Below are 18654 nucleotides of genomic sequence, written 5' to 3' on the forward strand. Positions count from 1 at the left end.
GCCCACTCTCTGTTACCCTCTTCAGTAGATTTCCTACTTGATCCTTTGGTTGTAGTTATACGATAGGCACTGGCCTGCCTTGAGGCTTTTGTACTGGGGGAGTTTTCCTCTAAGTAGACATTCTCCAGCACTTAAATAGCTAAAATCTTCATCTCCAGTAACTCTTTATTCAGGTAAATAGGTTGCTTTATTCATATAAATTCTTTTCATTAGAGTAAATAACCCTATCTAAATTGTTACTCCTACTGATCTTCATTAACTTTTTGCATTTTCTCATATCATTAAATATATTTATTTTATGTAGGACATTACATGATATATGCATGTGTGTGCCCATGTGTGCACAGATACCTATGCTTGGGTATGTATATATGGAGGCAAGAAATGGACATCCATATTTTATCAGTCTCCACCTTATTTTCTGAGACAGGTAATCTCACTAAATCAGTGGCTCAGCAGTTGTATAGATTGGCTTTCCATGTGCAGACTCGTCTTCTACTCCCTGGAGCTGACATCGCAGGTTTATGATCCCACACCTGGCTTTTTGTGTGGGAGCTGAGGATCTACATTCATATCCTTGTATTTGCATAGCAAGTAGATTAAACACTAAGCTATCTTTTCAGGACCCAGCAATTACATTTTAAACGAACTATTTAACTCATTTATTTATCAAATACATTGTTTATTCTCTCCATTATCCTAAAATAAATAGGAAATTTGTCTATTTTTATTCATAAAAAATCCCAAGCTTTATTTATTAATGTTTTCAAGTGTCTGGCAGGCCTTACCACATAAATATTTATTGAATGACTCAGTAAATGTGTTAAATGTCATCAATACATGCATAGATTTTTCTCATATATTTTATTTATAAATGTACTTCAACTATAGTAATATAATATCTGTTATAGACAATCAAATTGATCATACTCAACTACTTAGCAGTTTAGATTTAACTCAACATTATAAAAATTCATGTTGGTATTTTTCGATTATAGCAATGTGGATAGCAAGGTTTAGATAGTCAATATTGACTTTAAAGTATGTTAATAAAATTTCAAATATTGTGTCCGAAGAAAGACATGCTTAGGGCTCTCCACTTGGCTGAAGAGACTCACCTACTCAGTGAGAGATTGGATATTCAAAATTGCTGACATGCAGTATATCACTAATGCAACCCTCTCAAAACTGTTGACATGGAAACTCATGGGTGTTACATCATCATTTGAACATCGTTTTACGTGTTTTTTTTTGATTGTACAACCTTGATTTGTGTGGCTTCATGTTCAGCTCACAAATGATACAAGTATACTCAACCCAGGCCTTTCTGACTAAATCTGTAACTCTGTCCTCACTAGCTTTGGTCAGATACTTACTGGTTAAAGGTTAATTGTGGAAAAGGGGTCACGAGATGGAAGAACAGACATCACCACTAAAAGTCCTAAGTGCTTTGCCTTCCTGTAAGCAACCGGTTCTCCTTAGTAGGTCAGGAGACTCAAAAGACAGAAAGATCAGACCAGAATGTAGATGGTGTATGTATTTGCCTTTGCAGCACTCCAGATATTTCTAAAATGATCTGATTTTGTCAATATACTTGTTACATTAGCTAATACTTACTGAGTGCTTACTTTGTAGCCGATTTTACATTTGCTAACAGTAATTGTTAATATTGTCAACTTGATAGCATCTAGAATCATCTGGAATACAAGCCCTAGAAGATACCAATAAGGGATTTTCTAGATTAGGTTATCCTCTTCGCATACCTGAGGGGGATTTATCTAGATTGGATTAGTTGAGGTGGGAAATTTTGCCCTATGTGGGTAACATCTATCTGTGGAAAAGAAGAAATAGAGCTGAATACTAGCATTCCTTGCTTTTTGCCTTCCTTCTGAAGATACAATGTAACCGGCTGCCTTACATTTCTGCTGCTGTTTCCCCACAATGATGGACAATACAAGCAAACTGTGAGCCATTCTTTCCTTCATTTACTCTTGTCAGGATACTTTACCCCAGCATCAGGAACCATAGTTATTCCATTAACCTGCTTAACTTTATGTATTGTCAACGAGCAAAGTAACTACAGTTGGTTCTGGAAAGAGATAGTAAGTGGGGATGGTCAGTGGCCATGATAGGGTTGAAGGTGGTAGGCTTGAAGAGAGGAGTTAAGATCTAGAAATCCTACTGACTGGATATATGGATTACATTAATACTTAATTTCCAAGAAATGCTACGTGCATATGTGATGTTTATTTGCAGAACTGATATGAAGCAAAAATGGCATGGGTCAATGTAATTGAAGGTCAGACTTAGTCTAAATGAAGCTGAACTTCTTAAAAGTCAAAATCACCACTCTTGTGATTTACTGACGACCTACAACAAGAAAAACATGACATGGAGCGAGGTCATGTGTAGGACATTAAATGGAGGCGATGCCTGCCCTAGATGAGAGTTGTCTCAGAAGGATGATTTTCCAACCTCTAAGACGAAAGCTAGTGATGATGTCACCTTTGAGAATAAAGGATTTCTGGACAGGTACTGCCAGCCACAGTGGTACAAGTACTGTTAGCTCCTGCAACATATTTTCTATCTCTGATTGGTCTTCTTCACCCTCCATATGTTAGACGACCTAACATTTTTAGGCTCCAGATTCCTCAGAAGCTGAACCTCAGCCTAGAGGGAAGAACAACTGAAGGATGACCCTTGCCTCACTCTTCTCCAAGACAATTAGAAAGAAGAGAAGAAAATTTGGGAGTAAGATCCAGATTAGCATGAAAAGAGGAACAGACAGGATGATAAGTACAAAGGGAATTTTGACTCCTCCTTGGAGAAGAACTATGTGCAAATGAAATAGGAGCAACTCCTCTTGTAGTAAGAACTTAACTGAGACTAGTTGGAAAGAAAAATCTCCATCTGCATGAAAGGTGTGTCAGCATCCAGACAATGGTGCTAGACCCAAGCAGAAGGCAGAAAGAAAGGCCGAGTGCACTGACTGACCGTGTGAACTTGAGGAATTTCCTAAGAACATGGCTCCTCTAAAGTTGTAAGCCTTTAGGCAGTCATTTATTTGCTGCCTGGAAACTGAATGGAGATAAGTGTTCTGGTTTCAGGGTGTTTCATGTATTTAAGGAGAAACTGAATTTATTTTCTTTAGATGGGTACCTTTAGACTACATAGAGGTTAAAAAAAAAGTTCTCAGCATGAGTAAACTCCTCTCAGCAAGAACAAAATGGAAAAGCACACGAAAACTAATTTGGCTTTATCTTTTGAAATACCAGGTTTCTGGGAAAGAAAACCAGGGAGCTTTTTCTTCATTGAAAGCACAAATTGTGCCCCCCCCCCCTTTTTCTTTTTTTAAAACACTGTCGTTTCAAATTCTGTGGAATTGGGGAATTGTACAAGTTTACTCAGGATGTGAATGAATGGCCCCTTTTGTTGGGAGAAAGGAACCGGGTATAAATGTCAGCAAGAAAATTTGGTCACATTTCTTCTATAGACACACACGACTCAAGAAGCTATAACCTATTTGTTCACTGCAGATAGACATGCAAAATCTCAGAGAAGGAATACTGGAACGTTTGGAACACTTACAAAGAAGCCTTGTATCAGGATCACGGCTCCCTTCAAAGACAACTTTTCTCAAATGATGTCACCACACAAATAAAAAAAGTGATTAAAATTTAACAGCATTTGAAGAACTTACATGTGTAGAAGACATGATTCCAAACATGGGGAACATTAACCCAGGCAGTAGAGCTGTGATTGACAGGGGCAAGGCTTCTGTGATCCAAAATGTGGCAATAACAAAGAGGATGTAGGCACATTCTGCTTCCTGCAAAGAAACAAGACAAGGCTTAAGGTAGAAAAAATGGCTGTCCTAAATCACCCTTCAAATTATGACCACTCTTTCTGGGTGGTCCTTAGGGGGAAGGAGCTATGAAATTTTCTGCATTAAGTTATCACCAAATAGTTATTTTTAGGGTGTTTGAAGCAAAAGTTAATAAAGGTGGAAGTGAAAACCTGGAAAACTTTCCTTCTTCCTTTCATATTTCCTTACAATCACATCGTCTTAGTGTCCATTTTCTGTACTCAAGTTTGATGTCTAGCTACACTCTCTTTTGGTGTCTCAGATGTACTGAATGTTGTTGGAATCCAGAGCTAGGCAGACTGCGGACACCTCCTCATGATGGACCTCTTTTTAAATTCTATTCCTCTCATCTTTTAATTGCAGTGCCTGTATGGGTAGGACCGGCATCCACAATTTTAACCAATGTGAGAAGTCAGAGCTAGTATAGCAAGAAGATTGAGCCTGAATCCAGCTTCTAAGCATGGGAATACAGAGGTGTCCAGCTTGTGTTTGTGAGGATGGCAGCCGAGGTACTGTGGACAACACAGAGACTCAAAAAGAATCTTTTTTAAAAAAAATTTTATTAGATGTATTTCTTTACTTACATTTCAAATGTTATTCCCTTTTCCAGTTTCCTGTCCATAAGTCCCCCTCCCATCCCCTCTCCCGTAAGGGTATTCCCCCCATTTATCCCCCTTACCTCCCGGCCTCCCACCATTCCCCAGCACTGGGGATCCAACCTTGGCAGAACCAAGGGCTTCCCCTTCCTCTGGTGCCCCCAGCAAGTCTATTCTCTGCTACATGTGCAGTTGGAGCCCTGGGTCAGTCCATGTATAGTCTTTCGGTAGTGGTTTTAGTCCCTGGAATCTCTGGTTGGTTGGCATTGTTGTTCTTATGGGCTTGCAAGCTCCATTGGCCCCTTCAATCCTTTCTCTAATTCCCCCCAAGGGGGTCCTGGTCTCAGTTCGGTGGTTTGCTGCTAGCACTGACCTCTGTGTTGGACATGCTCTGGATGTGTATCTTAATGCTAGTTAAATCTGTTGCTTTGCTTTATCTAAAACTAAGTTTCTACATCTGAGACTTGTATAATTTGCTATGCAATCACCTGAAATGTGCTCAACAGTCAATAAATGCTGTCATCCACTGCCTTGCTGCTTCTCTTTCTCGTGCTTCTTGCTGTCTGAGAACTCTGGGTTGCATTTGGAAATTTACCGAGACAGTGGCTCGGGTTTTGATGAGGTCTTTTCTTTAGGCCTGCACAATATCCAGCTTTCCTGTCGATGATTCACCAGGATCCAGCTGAATCCTCAGGGATGGGCTTTTGCTCCTCAGAACCTTGCTCTTTCAGCGAATCTAAGAGATTCTTAATAAGTCCAGACTCTGCTGTATCTTCATTGTGTTATATTTTTAAAGGAAAAAGAATAAAGGTATTTTGATGTTGACAGTTTTTACAGAGTCTGCCTCTGTAGTCTTGACAAACAATAAAAAAGCAAAATAAAGCAGAGCCTTGACTGAATCCTTCTAAACAACTCTGGAGAGAATTTGTGAGCAAGAGTTTAATTTAAAATGCCAGTGTGGAGGGAAAGTGGAGTATTTTCTTTTAATGATAATCCACAGATGCCCTCCCCAAAACTTTTCCTTATAGCTTTATATTTTCTGCCATATTTTGGAAGAAGATAGGTTTCAAAGAAAACATGGGTCCCTTGACTATCATGCTCCCTAGTTCTGACCAACCCATCTCTTGATATTATTTATTGTTCCTACATTAAGTCACAAATCTGCCCCTTTGCCTCCATCCAAGTCCATTTGAGGGAAGCTTGTTCCAAGACCAGATCATTTTCTATGATTTTATCATTTCTTCCATGAAGCTAAATTAAAAGCCTGTTCATCCAGAAAACACTTTAGAGCACCCACATATAATGATCTGCATCAGGAAAAAAATAAGAGGAAGTTCAAATAAGGCTGGCAGGTTCTGGTTCTCTAACTTCTGCCATAGGCTAGAATCTTACCCCAACAGCCCTAATCTACTCAGAAGGGGCAGCATTGGCTACAGAAGTTTCAGTTGCCGAATGTTTGCTTTTCCTGGAAGATTTTCATGTTGTACCAATGAAGCTCTGACTGGAGTCAGCACCTTTCTGTTGTCTTATTATTATGTTTGTGATAATTCAGAATTTTTATCCTGTATTTAATCACCTTTACTCTATAATCAGACTTATCCAAATAATTTTTGACATCCATTCTCTATTCGTAAAGACACATTTGAGCCAGACATGGTGGCACACACCCTTAGTCCCAGTATGTGGGAGACTGAGGCAGGAGGAGGAGGAGGAGGAGGGATGCCATGAGATTGAAACTAGCCTGATCTATGCAGCATGTACACTTCTAGCAAGATCTACATAGCAAGACTGTCAAGACAAACAGATAAGTCTCCTTTTTACAACATTTTGATGTTTGGATCTGACCTTTGCTTCTCATTTTACATCATACTCTAATTTATAACATTTGTCCAGCAGTCTCCCCGTAAGCTTCAGTATTTCCTGAAGGGCCTCTTTACACCTGAGTGTGCTCAAGTTCTGGGTCCTTTACCTTACTTAATGATTTGAAGTACCTGAAAGCCTAACAAGAAAATTCAATTTCTTTGACTCACAATGCTTGTATTTCTCTATATTTGTGTATATGTACAAATTTGACTTGAGATGTATGAATCAGTAGAATTAAAACAATGAATTTTCATCTTTCCCTTAACAAATGAGAGGCTGGGTAACATTAGTATTATATTGTACAGGGCGACAATTCTCCAGATTCTTTGAAACTTATACCTTAGAAAGTGACAGCTGCCTTCTAGTTCTGCATCGCTCTCCATACTCCCTCCTTCTCTTCCCTTCCTGTCTTTAGTTAGCATTTGAGTGGAATGTCAGAAACAAACCGTTCCCTACTTGTTCTGACTTTCTTACTTGTTTCCCTATCCCTGAGTTATCATATTTGCTCATTGACTGTCTCTGCATATATCGCACATAATCCAGCAACATTTGGATCCTCCGGGAACTTGCAAGAAATGTATGCCTGTTCTTGGATATACTGAAACAAGACCAACATTTTCAAGGTAACCTAGTGATTTTTCTTTAGGGTAAAGATTAAAAAGCTGTGGGGTATACGAACACTCAATGTTTTCTTCTTGGTTCAGAATCTTGCTTGCAGGGAATATCCATCTGCTAAGAGAAATCCCTCAATCTGTAAACTATTTGGAAAGTCTGACATCCTGCTCTGTGCAGTTCAAAATTACATACCATTCATGAACTTTCTCACAATGATATTTGAACGCAACATTTTTTATATGAGTAGTTCATGGGATTATCACTGTGCCCTGCTTCTGTTGTCTCTATAAACTAACTTGCTATGATTTGTAGGAATTTGCCATGAGTGGAGTAAACTCAAAGTCTAGAAAAGGAGGAAACAGAGTCACCCTTGTCAAAGTAGACTGAGGGAATTGCTCTTCCCCATCTCAGGCCCACCCACCCTCCAAGGTCTGCTAAGTTTGCAATGCTTGTGATGTTGTTATAATAACCTACAACCAAGACAAGCATGCATTTTAATCCAAATTCTGTTCTGGAGTTAGAAAAATCTTTTACTATTATAAATCTGTGAATAGAGAGACAGAAACCAGAGTAATAGCTATTTTTTAGCTTGTTTACATATTGTGACAGAAAATGCAGGAAAGGAAGACATATTTGAAAGTATGACTATCACGGACTTTACAAAATGCTTTTAGAAATCCATGATACCTTTTTTCAAAATGCCATTATGCGAAGTGAGCAGAATGAAGGTGGAGAAGGAGTGAAAAGAGGAAGGAGAGGAAGAAAAAGGAAGACAAAAATTACTCACAAACCTCATCAGACCAATGATGCCACTCACATGTTCAAAAGTCTCTAAATATCCCACTTTTTTTGGGTATATTATTTGTTTCAGGAAACAAGACCCTCATTCAAGCAGAGGAGACTGCTCATTATGTGGTCATTAGATATTCCATTAGATCAAAATGACACAGATGCACTGTCCCTTAATCTAAAATGTCTACCTATGCCCTGGACCTCCCTGGACTACCCTTGAGCATCTCTGACTTTGCCTGCTCCAGGAAGGGTCTCTCCCACTAACGGAAATGTTATGGGAAGACATTTTTCCTTTTTATTAAAAAACGCCAAAGTGTTAAAGAATCAGAGCCATCTGTTTTAAACTAGCCTTCAGAATTCTAAAATATTTAGGGCCGTTAGAAAAATTACATAACGGATATAGTTGTTTACTTTGTCATATTGAACAAATATAGATATTCTGTCTCATTTACTTTATTTCTAAGATAGAAAGCGTTTCTGTGAAGAACTCGTCAGAGTCACTTCCTCACATTCTTTACTAGTCCCCAAGATTTGCCTCTGTCTAGCTTGTGGTTTGTCTCCTTCCACCTGTGCTTTGCGATCTTTGTCTTGCAGTCCATTAGTATTTAATGACCATATTTTTCCTCTTCTTTGTGTGTGGCATCTGCATGTGTGCATATGTGTGTACGAGTGCACTTGCCTGTGCAGTCCTGTGTGGAGGTCAAAGGTTCACATTATAATGTCTTTCTCAACCACTTCTCTTCCCTATTTTTGACAGGCTCTTAATGAACCTGGAGCTCAACATCTGGGCTAGCCCAGATGGCCTGTTGCATCCTCCTGTTTCTATCTCCCAGCACAGGGGCTGCAGGTACTTACCACCACCCATGGTTGTTGGTGACCCAAACTCAGAGACTCAGGCTTGCACAGTGAGCACTACACCCTCTGAGCCATCTCTCCAAGCTCAATATGCACTTTTAAAATTAAAATGCTTTACTTAAGTATTGTTTTGTGACTTTTTCACTCAGTATTTGACATCGCAAGCACATGTATACTAATATATGTAAAACTATTTTTAAATTCATTTTTAAGTGGATCAAATTTTCCTTGCTAAGGAATATATTAGCATTTATGTGTATAGCTTTCTAACCCTCCTTAATTTTTCAATACTGTATAGCTGTGAACATCTTTGTGCCTCGGCTCCATATGGATATAGGAAAAAGACTTTCAATCCTAGAACAGAAAACAATAGCAACAGTTTTTGGTGGAAGAGTCCATTTAAACATTTTTTTAGCTATTTCCATGTTCCTAAAAGTTAGTTATACTAATTTTGTATCTTATATTTATTATTTGTATAGTTTGTACAGTATTGTTGTTGATACAAAACAATCCCCTTCCCAATTGCTGCTTCTCCAAAATGTTTCTTACAATATTACCATTCTTTTAATCTTTATGGCTTTTCCAACAAGGTTTCTGATCTATTTAGTATTGCCTTATTTTTCCTCAAACTTGCCTTAATAGACTTGAGCTTTACTTGAAAAATAAAATTTAGAATCACAGCTTTATCCTAGGCCTTCTTGTACTCCTCACACTCGTCTACAGCCCGTGTGTTATTCTGTTTCCCCTTGTTATAATGGAAATACCCAAGACTGGGTGGTCTTCTTGAGTCTCATGAGCATCTTGTGGTGGTTGCTATCACAATGAGAGAAGGACATGTAAAGAGACATAATTGGGCCAAATAAGAAGCCAGAGACTATGGAGGGTCCAACCTTGCTCCTTTTACAACTCATTTTCATGGGCACTAATTATTGTAGTGCATTTTTGAAGCTTTCAGAAGTATCCTGAGTAGTAGTTGTTTTGCCTATTTTATATACACTTAAAAATTAAATCATAATTACATTGCTTTCTCTTCCCCATTCCTCTCCCCAACCCTTTCAACATACCTCCCTTGTTATGTCTGAACTTCATGGTCTCTTTGTCTTTAAATTTTGTTGCATAATTATACACATAAACACATCTACATGCATATATATCCCTAAGTATATTGATACAACCTGCTATAAATCAATCTACAGAACAATTCCTGTACCTCAGATTATAGAGAAAGGGATGGAAAGATTGTAAGAGCCAGAGAAACAAGAAGTTTGCTGTGAGGCTTTGTCTCATAGAGATGTCAGAGAAGTTACATTCAATGAAGTCTCATTAACATGACTGTCTAAGTAAGGTCTGAACAAGCATGATGACCATGAAACCATGAAAAGAGAAAAAGACCAGGATGCTTTAACCCTGGACAAAGAATTACAGGTAACTAAGGAATGCTGGGAACAGGAGAAATAGTCTTCCCTGGGCAAGTTACCCGCCCACCTCCAAATTGTTTTCCTAATACCAAATGTTTAACTTTGAACTCATATACACAAAAGGAACTTTACAATTATTTTATTTGTGTGCTTTCTCTTTCTATACTTATCTTCCTGCTCTAGGAGTTTCACTCTTACCTTCCTTAGTCCTTAGATAAGATTCTGTCAGCCGAGAGTCCTAATCTTGCTAGTGTGACCAAATGGCACCTGTGACTAAATAAGGTGTGTGGTTCTTTCTGGCCAGGGGAAACTGGAAATGCCTGTTTCCTACGGACCAGAAACAGTGGCCCATCTTCCTCCTTTTGTCTTTCATGAATTAAAGAATCTCTCTACTGCCCTTAGTTTCTGGTGCTGTGCTGGATCTGATCCCAGAATCCTTTATGGGAACTGTTGACTACGAGTTCTCTATGTTGATTCTAGTATTATGTTTGCTAATTTATTTTGATACTTACACAAAGCACTCTTTGTCAATCCAAGCACAATGTTCCTTAGCCTTAGAAATCCGTCACTTTGCCCCTCTTTTTTTCTCTTTTCTGCTTGCTTAAGCCTGGACACTCTCCCCAGTTAAGATAGTATCTTTCCATTTCTCCCCAGTGTCCTCATCTCTCTAACCAAAAGAATTATAACTAAAATATTTATGTGCAGAGGTGAGTCCTCACAGTTGACATTCTCCCACATCCCCAGTCTTGATTTAAGAACATCTTTGTTCTGTCTTGTCTTACTCAGCTAAGAACAGCCAAGGCAAACGTAGTTATGACTAGGCAATTGGAATATTTTTCCCCTTTCCCAGTGTTCTCATATTACCTTGGGAAATGTGGCTATTATGTTTAAAAATCACCTTGGTTATCTTTTAAATGGTAGATAAAAATGACACATACATTCTCTTTTAAATACAGTTTTTTACCCCTTCCCTTTTTAAAGGACACACTGGCGGATAGTGGGCTGTGGGTGTGGTCTTTATGTGGGTAAGAAAGGGAAACAGATCAACCTCACTCATGACAACTAATTTTCTGGCGAGCACAGAAAGCAAATAAGAAAGGAGGAAGAAAATGCATTCTACGTAAATCTCTGTGCTACAAGGGAAGCATTGTTACCTGGCAGAACCTGACGGAGTTTTGCATGGTTTCTGAAACACTTGCCACACTGCAGTGGCGACTAATCAAGGCTCAGTCCATATAAACACAAAGCTTGATATCTTTGAAGATGGGAGGTATGGAGCTCAATGTTACCATCAGGGGAAAATAGCATCTCTGGTTAGAGTTTAGACTTTAAAAACAGAGAGCAGAGAGAGACAATTGGTGGCTTCACTCTGCCAGGTATCAGGGATATTTATAACTCCCGGTTTCATTGAACTTCAACATCTAGCTAGCTCCCTAGAGGCGTGGCTTTCATCGCACTCCCACCCCACCTCCACACCGTCAAGTCAGAAATAACCACTGTTCTACATTTTATGCATTAAGATGAAATCCATGAATTAAGATCCTTATTGCCTGAGGGCTTTGCTAACCACGTGCAGAAGCTGGGATTTTATAGACGAATCTGAGCTGACTCTAGGGCAGCTGCTCTGTAGACAGTATCTCAAAGTGTTAAAAGAGAATTTTCTTCATTTTATAGATGAGGGAAATGGGCCATGGGTGGAAAGTCAAAATCTCTTAGAAAACGTATAAGAATTATTTAGGTAATGGAAGACAGGTGAGGCTAACCCATGGTCAGTATCCATGTATCTCAGAAGCTTTTAGTAACTGACCTGTATTTCTTGACACCTTAAGAATACATCATGGGTCAAGGCTCTTGTGCAATAGTTACAAGACCAGGGAGTCTGCATCTCAGTGAGCACTTGGGCATTTTAAGTGCAGAAACTTACACATACCTTTTCAGGATCTGGTGCAAACACTATTCCAGAACAATGTCATCATTGTCTAACAAAGTGGGTTTTAGTAGAAGAAAATGCCATAGTGGTTCTAATACCCTGTATCAAATTTAAAAATTGAAAAAAAAAACACAATACAAAATACCACCGAGCTCTGTGAGCTTTGGAGTTTCTAATACCTTGTGTGCTAATATAAAAAAATTAAAAAAAAAAATTACAGCACAAAAAGAAGGCTGTCCTCTGTGGGTTTGGGAGTCAGGCAGTCTGCTTTATAAGTTCCTGTGACTGTGGATAATTTTTAACCTAAGTTTGTTCAACTGCAGAAAGGAAATATTGACTGTTTCTAATAATTACTATGAGGCCGATTATTATGAGCTGTCACATTTGTCATGTTTATCAAGCAAGGTACAAAATCCTATCCCAGAAGGGAAAATGAGCTTTGTGAGTCAGACACCTTCCATACACCCATGTTCTCTTCATTACTCCTTTCTCTGTCCTAGAAGCCTTCTCCAATCACTCTCTTATACCTTATAGCTCATAGAAATTCCATATCCTTCTGTCACCCGAGTACCATTTATTTGCTCAGTCAATGTAGTCATCTACTCTGTGTGTGACAAGCCCTGTATTTGGGGCTAAGAGAACTTAGATTAACAATCTGCATGATCCTCTTAAGTCATTAACACTCTGCAGAGGACGGCAAAGATAACCACCACATCGAATACACACTACAATGGGGCCAACATAACTATCATGAAACCCAAACAACCACAAAGATTCTCAGTTTGCATTGCTCTTTTCAAGGAAGGCAGGGCAAAGTAGAAGGCAGGAAGAGATTATCGCATGAGCAAAGAGAGAGCATTAGGAATAGTCACTGGTACTCTGGGGACCACAAAGAGTGAGTGTGAAAGGTAGATATGGGAAGTTATTAGGACAAATGTCAAAGTTGAAACTTTCCATCAGTGTAAAAGATGTTTGTCCAGTGATCCTAACAGATCAAGTTGGCATTTTGAAATCAGTACCTTGGTGAGATTTTGGAAGAAGGGGCATGAAAAGATGATGTATGGATAGAGAGGAAGATTGTTGTCTCAAGGAGAGAGTATAGTGAGAATGGAGAATGGGAGATGGATGGAGAGAGGAAGATTTAGATGGAAAGACAATGTACTCAGTGGTAGAAGAGAGAACAGGAAAGCAGCTGACAGTACACACAGGTTTGAGGCGTATACTTCTATCTTGACTCTCCTGTGTTCTTCTCCTTTGGAGTCCATCTTGATGTAAATATATATATTTGTTTGTTTTTAAAAAATAAAATGGAAATACTAAAAAGAAAAATGAATGTGGTTGGGATTTTACAATCCATCAACTAGTAAATGTTTTTTTGAGTACCCATTAGATTGTTTTCCTGTCTCTTTATTGTGAAAAGGGCTTCAAGCAAAAGCATCAGACAGCTGGAGAGAGACACTCTTGGGAGAAATGCAGCCAATACGATAAATATGACCGTTCAGGTTTTTCCTACAGCTTCTCAATGAACCTGGGCTTGTTTATTTATTTACTTTTTTATAGAGACAGTGTCTAGTGAAGCCCAGGCTGGCCTTGACCTTGACCTCCTGTCCTACTTCCGCTTCTGAAGTACTGGGATTATAGACATAGATTCTAAATACCTTATTTACACAATGCTGGGCCTTGAACTGGGGATTTCATGGAAGATAAACAAAGAGTAGACTGATTGAGCCAGGTCCCTAGCTGGTTTTTCTTTTAACTTTTATGTTTCCTAAACAGTAATGCCAAAACAAACCAAAACACTGTAAGACAAATAAAAGAGTAAAAATAAAACTGAGCACATACTGAAAAGATTAAAATTAGCCAAATGCTAGAAATAGTCATAAACGAACAATTACATAGTAAATATAAATAGAACTGTAGCACACCACCTAGGGCAGTGTTAACAGCCTTCTGGATGGGAATATTGAGACAATTTCTCTTTTAAAGTGAGAAAAAAATTCACTGTGATTATTTAATTCAAGAAAACCAGCAGTTGCCTTAGAACTTTTTTATTGGTCAATGAGTAGTAACTGGGAAAGAAATAAGAGTACCTTTGTGTTTGGTGAGAATTTAAAAAATATTCTTGATACTTTAGATTCATAAGAAGGTATAACTTATCACTTATCAGATGAACATCTACAGCAATGTCGTAGGACTGAACTTCTAACCACCATGGAATTGCTATAGATAAAGATAACCACTTGTAATAACTATTGCTAGTCAGACGAGTGTTGAAAACATGAGCAACCACATTATACGAAGCTCTTTACTAGTTTTTCTTTCTATATTTATTCTGAAAAAAATGTGAGTGACGGATTAATAGTAATAACCAATTGATAAAAATTAAACCTGATCTTCTATTTGACTTATGCGCAGAAACTTCAGGAATAAGGCGCGACCTCATTCCTTATACATACAAGGCTTTACTACAGCTCCTCCTCTCACCATTTCTAGGTCTGTTCCTCCATCTACTGTGCACAATAAACTCTTTTTAAGCTCTTTTTAAGGGAGATCCCATTGCCATGAGAGCACTGAAAACCATGGGCTCAACTTCTCAGTCAACAAGATGACGTGGCGATTCCAACCCAGTGCCGTGATTCCTGGTGAGCACTGGACGAGAAAGGGTCAATGTAACCTGACAAGGAGACAGGACCATGTGACATAGCTGGGACTCTGGGACATCAGGAAATGGCGCACACCTAGTTCATTGCTTCATTTCTCAAAAGACTTTTCCCCAGTGTCGGGAATCAATGACCTCTTCTACCCCAAGACTCTAAATAGCACGATGCTAATTAAGGAAATGGTTCAGCTATGCCTCCTTTGCTCCTTGGCTTATTGGGAGCATTATCTTGTAGAGAATGGCCTGAGTTGTTGATGAATGATTAACCACCCTCAGGGAATAAAGCTTCCAACACGAAATTGAGAAAAGTCTACAACACCTGTTAAAATATGCATCCTGAGTTTTGACAAAACCCAAGTTCAGAACAAGCTTCTCTGTCATTGTTGTGTTTGTTGTCTCTGAGCACGCGTTCCTTCAGAGGCAGAATGTGAAGGCTGGCCTGTCAGCCATCATCTGTGGGTTTGTTAGAAGGTTAAATATAATGATTTGGGCAAAGCATTTGGCAGAATGCCCGGAAGAGAGGCGTGCTCTATACAGATAGCCTTTCTCTTTCCCTCTTCACGTTGCTTAAAAAGTCTCTGAGGATCCCTTTGTTGATGACACATTTTTGGCTGGAGATGGAACTGAGATAGGAGGCAAGGCCGGTCTCTAAAATCACCAGTAACCAGTGGAAATCTCGGCCAGCCATTCCTCACTCCTTGGTTCTATGTCACATACATTCATTGTGTTTTTAAAAGACAAGTTTGACTTATCATTTTGCTCGATTTCCTCTGTTACCTTATTGCTGTCTGCAAGTGCAGGCCACCTCACTTCAGTAACAAGGATGGTAACCATAAACTAATGTATGCCATTGTCGATGTAAGCCTTTATCAAATATTATACCTTCTTTCCTGCCTTCATTGCAAGAGTTAAATAATGTTCTTTAAAGTTGATGGTAACATTTCTATTTAAAATCGGCAAAAACTGAAATTCTGTTATGGAGTTACCTTATTTTTCCTCATTAAAATTAATTGAACTTTAACAAATGAATTGATTAGAATGAAACAAAAGCGGAACACATTCATAAGAACAACTTGATACCAGACTACTTGTTTTGCACTCAGTGTACTTGGGCTAATGTGCAAATGTAATATACTTCTACCATTGCATGATTGGGAAAGGAAAATCAATGAGGCAGGTATCTTAGCAGTGATACACTTTCCTGGTGGTGAATCATGAACCCACATTATTGCTTTTTATTTATGTATTTGTGTTCTTTCTCAGGGAGCTTGTATTTATTTCCTCTAAAATTATGGATGGTAAGTGGAATGAGATGTATCTGTGTGTCAGAGGCACAGCAGAGGTGATGTGTAGTCATGGCATAGGGTGGGCTGTCGTTTAATTTCCTGTATTCCCTGCCATAAGTAAGGGCCCGTGTTGAGACTAAGACAGAAATGCTAAACTATTGGAAGCATCCATGTATGAATCAAAATGTGCCCAGGAGAAAATTCTGATGCATCTGCAGATTTGTAAGATCAGGGGGCTTATAAAGAGTTTATTGTGCACAGTAGATGGAGGAACAGACCTAGAAATGGTGAGAGGAGGAGCTGTAGTAAAGCGCCTTGTATGTACAAGTCAATTCTGTTATCTGGTACGCGCACCAGGGTCACACAGCTGCCTAGTCTCGTGGATGGGAATCAAGTGTAGGAAACCGCAGTAGAAAGATCGAATCCGGATGAAAATCATCCATACCATTCTATTAATGCATATGAATCTCCTTCAGGGAATTTCCAGATAGGTGGCGAAGACTTCTGAGGGAAGCTGGAGTGCCCAATGTACTGTAATTGTTCCATTTTTTTAATCCAACAATGCTCACGAGAAAAGAGCTTCAGCTAGATTCTCTTCTACTGAGTGGAGGGACTGCATGTCAAGGGAGGGTAAGAATTTCCCTAGCTGTACAGGCTACACTCGAGGGAGATCAAGAGAGCCACGGTTACTGTTTGGTGAGTGATTACTCATTTACTCCTCACAGCAAGCCTGCTATGACCCCGCTCTTGTGAGAAAGCAGAAGTGCAGGGAGGTTATGTAAGTTGTTCAGGTCGCTTTCAAATGCTACATATGACATCTCGAGCAGAGAGCCTGTTTCCAGCACCCGTTCTCCTACCACCAAGTCACACTCGTGGCTGGCACAGAGAAGGTGCTCACTGTTTGCTTGTTCAGACCGCGTCACCAAAACATGGAAAACTCATTGAGTTTAATATTCTGGGCTTAACAGACTGATTATTTTCAGGAGCAAACTGAAGGATATTCGTAAGTATGCTGAAGTAAGTACACTGAAATCTGAGATGAACAAAGCTATGACTTATTACATTTTCTGATTAACCTGGGAAAAACAACTTCCTATCTTTGATGTCTCTGTTCCAGAAAGAAATTAAATTTCTGGGAAGTTTTGTGGCTGACTCTATGACACAGAGCTGACAGCTCTTAGGCATCTCTAGACTGTACACTGCTAATTGTTCTGTCTAGGGCTGTATAACCTGAAGTCTCAGGGTCTTCTGCCTCCTAGAATAACTATGAATACAACGCAGTATATTTGTAGCTGGCAACAACATCATGTCACAATGTCACAAAGCTGGGTATCCCTGCTATTCCTTTATATACAAATATATTCCTGCTTATTCCTGGGGGAAGAGATCGTTATCCATGATGCCCCCTGGAGGTTGATAACTTGAAAGATCTAAAGCGTTGTGTTTCTTTTATTCTTTCTTTCATCTAGGTGACAGGTGGAGAACAATTCCCATTAATTATTATGTCTAATTATTCCACTTAATAATGATGAGATGCAAATAAGACCAACCAATAAAAAATGAGGAAAATACACAAGTATAATGTATAGAAAAAGCACAAAGTATTACCATTCCTTCAGCTTCGAACAAGACCATGATCAACATCAAAGGACAACCTATAGCCCAAGACATGTGCCTGTCTGCACTCCAGGCTTGCTTACCTTGCTACGGATGATGAGAGGGAGTGGCAATAAAACCAAAACAGTGAAAACCACAAGGAGAAAGCGACGATACACAAAAGCGTAATTGAGGAGCTTCATTGTCCTGAGCAGGTGCCTTCAACAGTGTCCCCCTCACTCTCAGGCAGAAGTTAAATAACCAGGCTGGATTAATATTTCTCTACCTCATCATCTTTACCTACTGCCTCAGACAGACCAACGCTGGTTAAAATTAAATCTCATTTTTATTGTTTTACTATCACAATTAAAAGAAAGAGATAAGCCCAAGAGTGTTCGAGGACTCAAAGACCATTTGCTTATGTGATTTATAAAAAGTAAAACTGATTCTCCCTCTCCTTTTCTTTCTTCTTCTTTCTTCCTCTTTCTTCCCTCCTTCCTTCCCTCCTTCCTTCCTTCCTTCCTTTCTTTCTTTCTTTCTTTCTTTCTTTCTTTCTTTCTTTCTTTCTTTCTTTCTTTCTGCACAATAACTGGACGATAGCCTGCAGAGACCAGAAGAAGATAAGATCAGATCATGAAGTTAACTGAGTTTGCCCACCCTTAATCCTTTCTTCTTCCTTTGATGACTCCTTGCTTCTCCTAGCTGGAGTTGTCACTACTGTTGTGATACCCTCTGTCTTTCAACACAGACTGTCTCCACAGTCCTGTCTAAGAAAGTATACTTCACTGTCTAAGGTAAAATAGCAACTCCAACTGCATGGCTTCCAGTGCAGAAGAGTGGGTAAAGGAAAGGATGTTTGATGCTGAAAGCTCTTGCTGGGGCTTCTCAGGTCATGGACTGAGTCAGCATTCTGAAAAATTGATAGCAATTTTTCTTTTTACTTTAAGAGCAAAGTATGTTATGTCTTTTAGAGACCTTAATACATTTTCTTGGTAGGAAACAAAAAAATGGACCTTGTATAAACATTCTCCTTTAAGAACTTTATGCGTTTAAAATATTATTGTATTGATATTAGTTACATAATTATCAAGGGATCTGTACAGAGAAAATTGGGTAGGGTCATTCAAGGGTTGTGTGTGCATGTATGCATGCATGAGAGAGCTGTCATGTGCTCATGTA

At 39.0% G+C, this 18654-nt stretch overlaps 1 protein-coding gene across 1 annotated transcript in view; it reads right to left on the bottom strand.

Annotated features, from left to right (window-relative positions):
- Slc13a1 (solute carrier family 13 member 1) overlaps positions 1-17706 on the bottom strand; it is a 77942-nt gene extending 60236 nt beyond the window's left edge. The window contains exons 1-2 of the mRNA NM_031651.2: positions 17580-17706; positions 3701-3829 (exon numbers count right to left, since the gene is read on the bottom strand). Of these exons, the coding sequence (NP_113839.1) occupies positions 3701-3829; positions 17580-17678 (228 nt within the window). The 5' untranslated portion in view covers positions 17679-17706. The remainder of the gene's footprint in view (positions 1-3700; positions 3830-17579) is intronic.
- Positions 17707-18654: the final 948 nt, after the last annotated feature.

The sequence above is a fragment of the Rattus norvegicus genome, chromosome 4 (genome assembly GCF_036323735.1).
Source record: "Rattus norvegicus strain BN/NHsdMcwi chromosome 4, GRCr8, whole genome shotgun sequence".
Taxonomy (NCBI): Eukaryota; Metazoa; Chordata; class Mammalia; order Rodentia; family Muridae; genus Rattus; species Rattus norvegicus.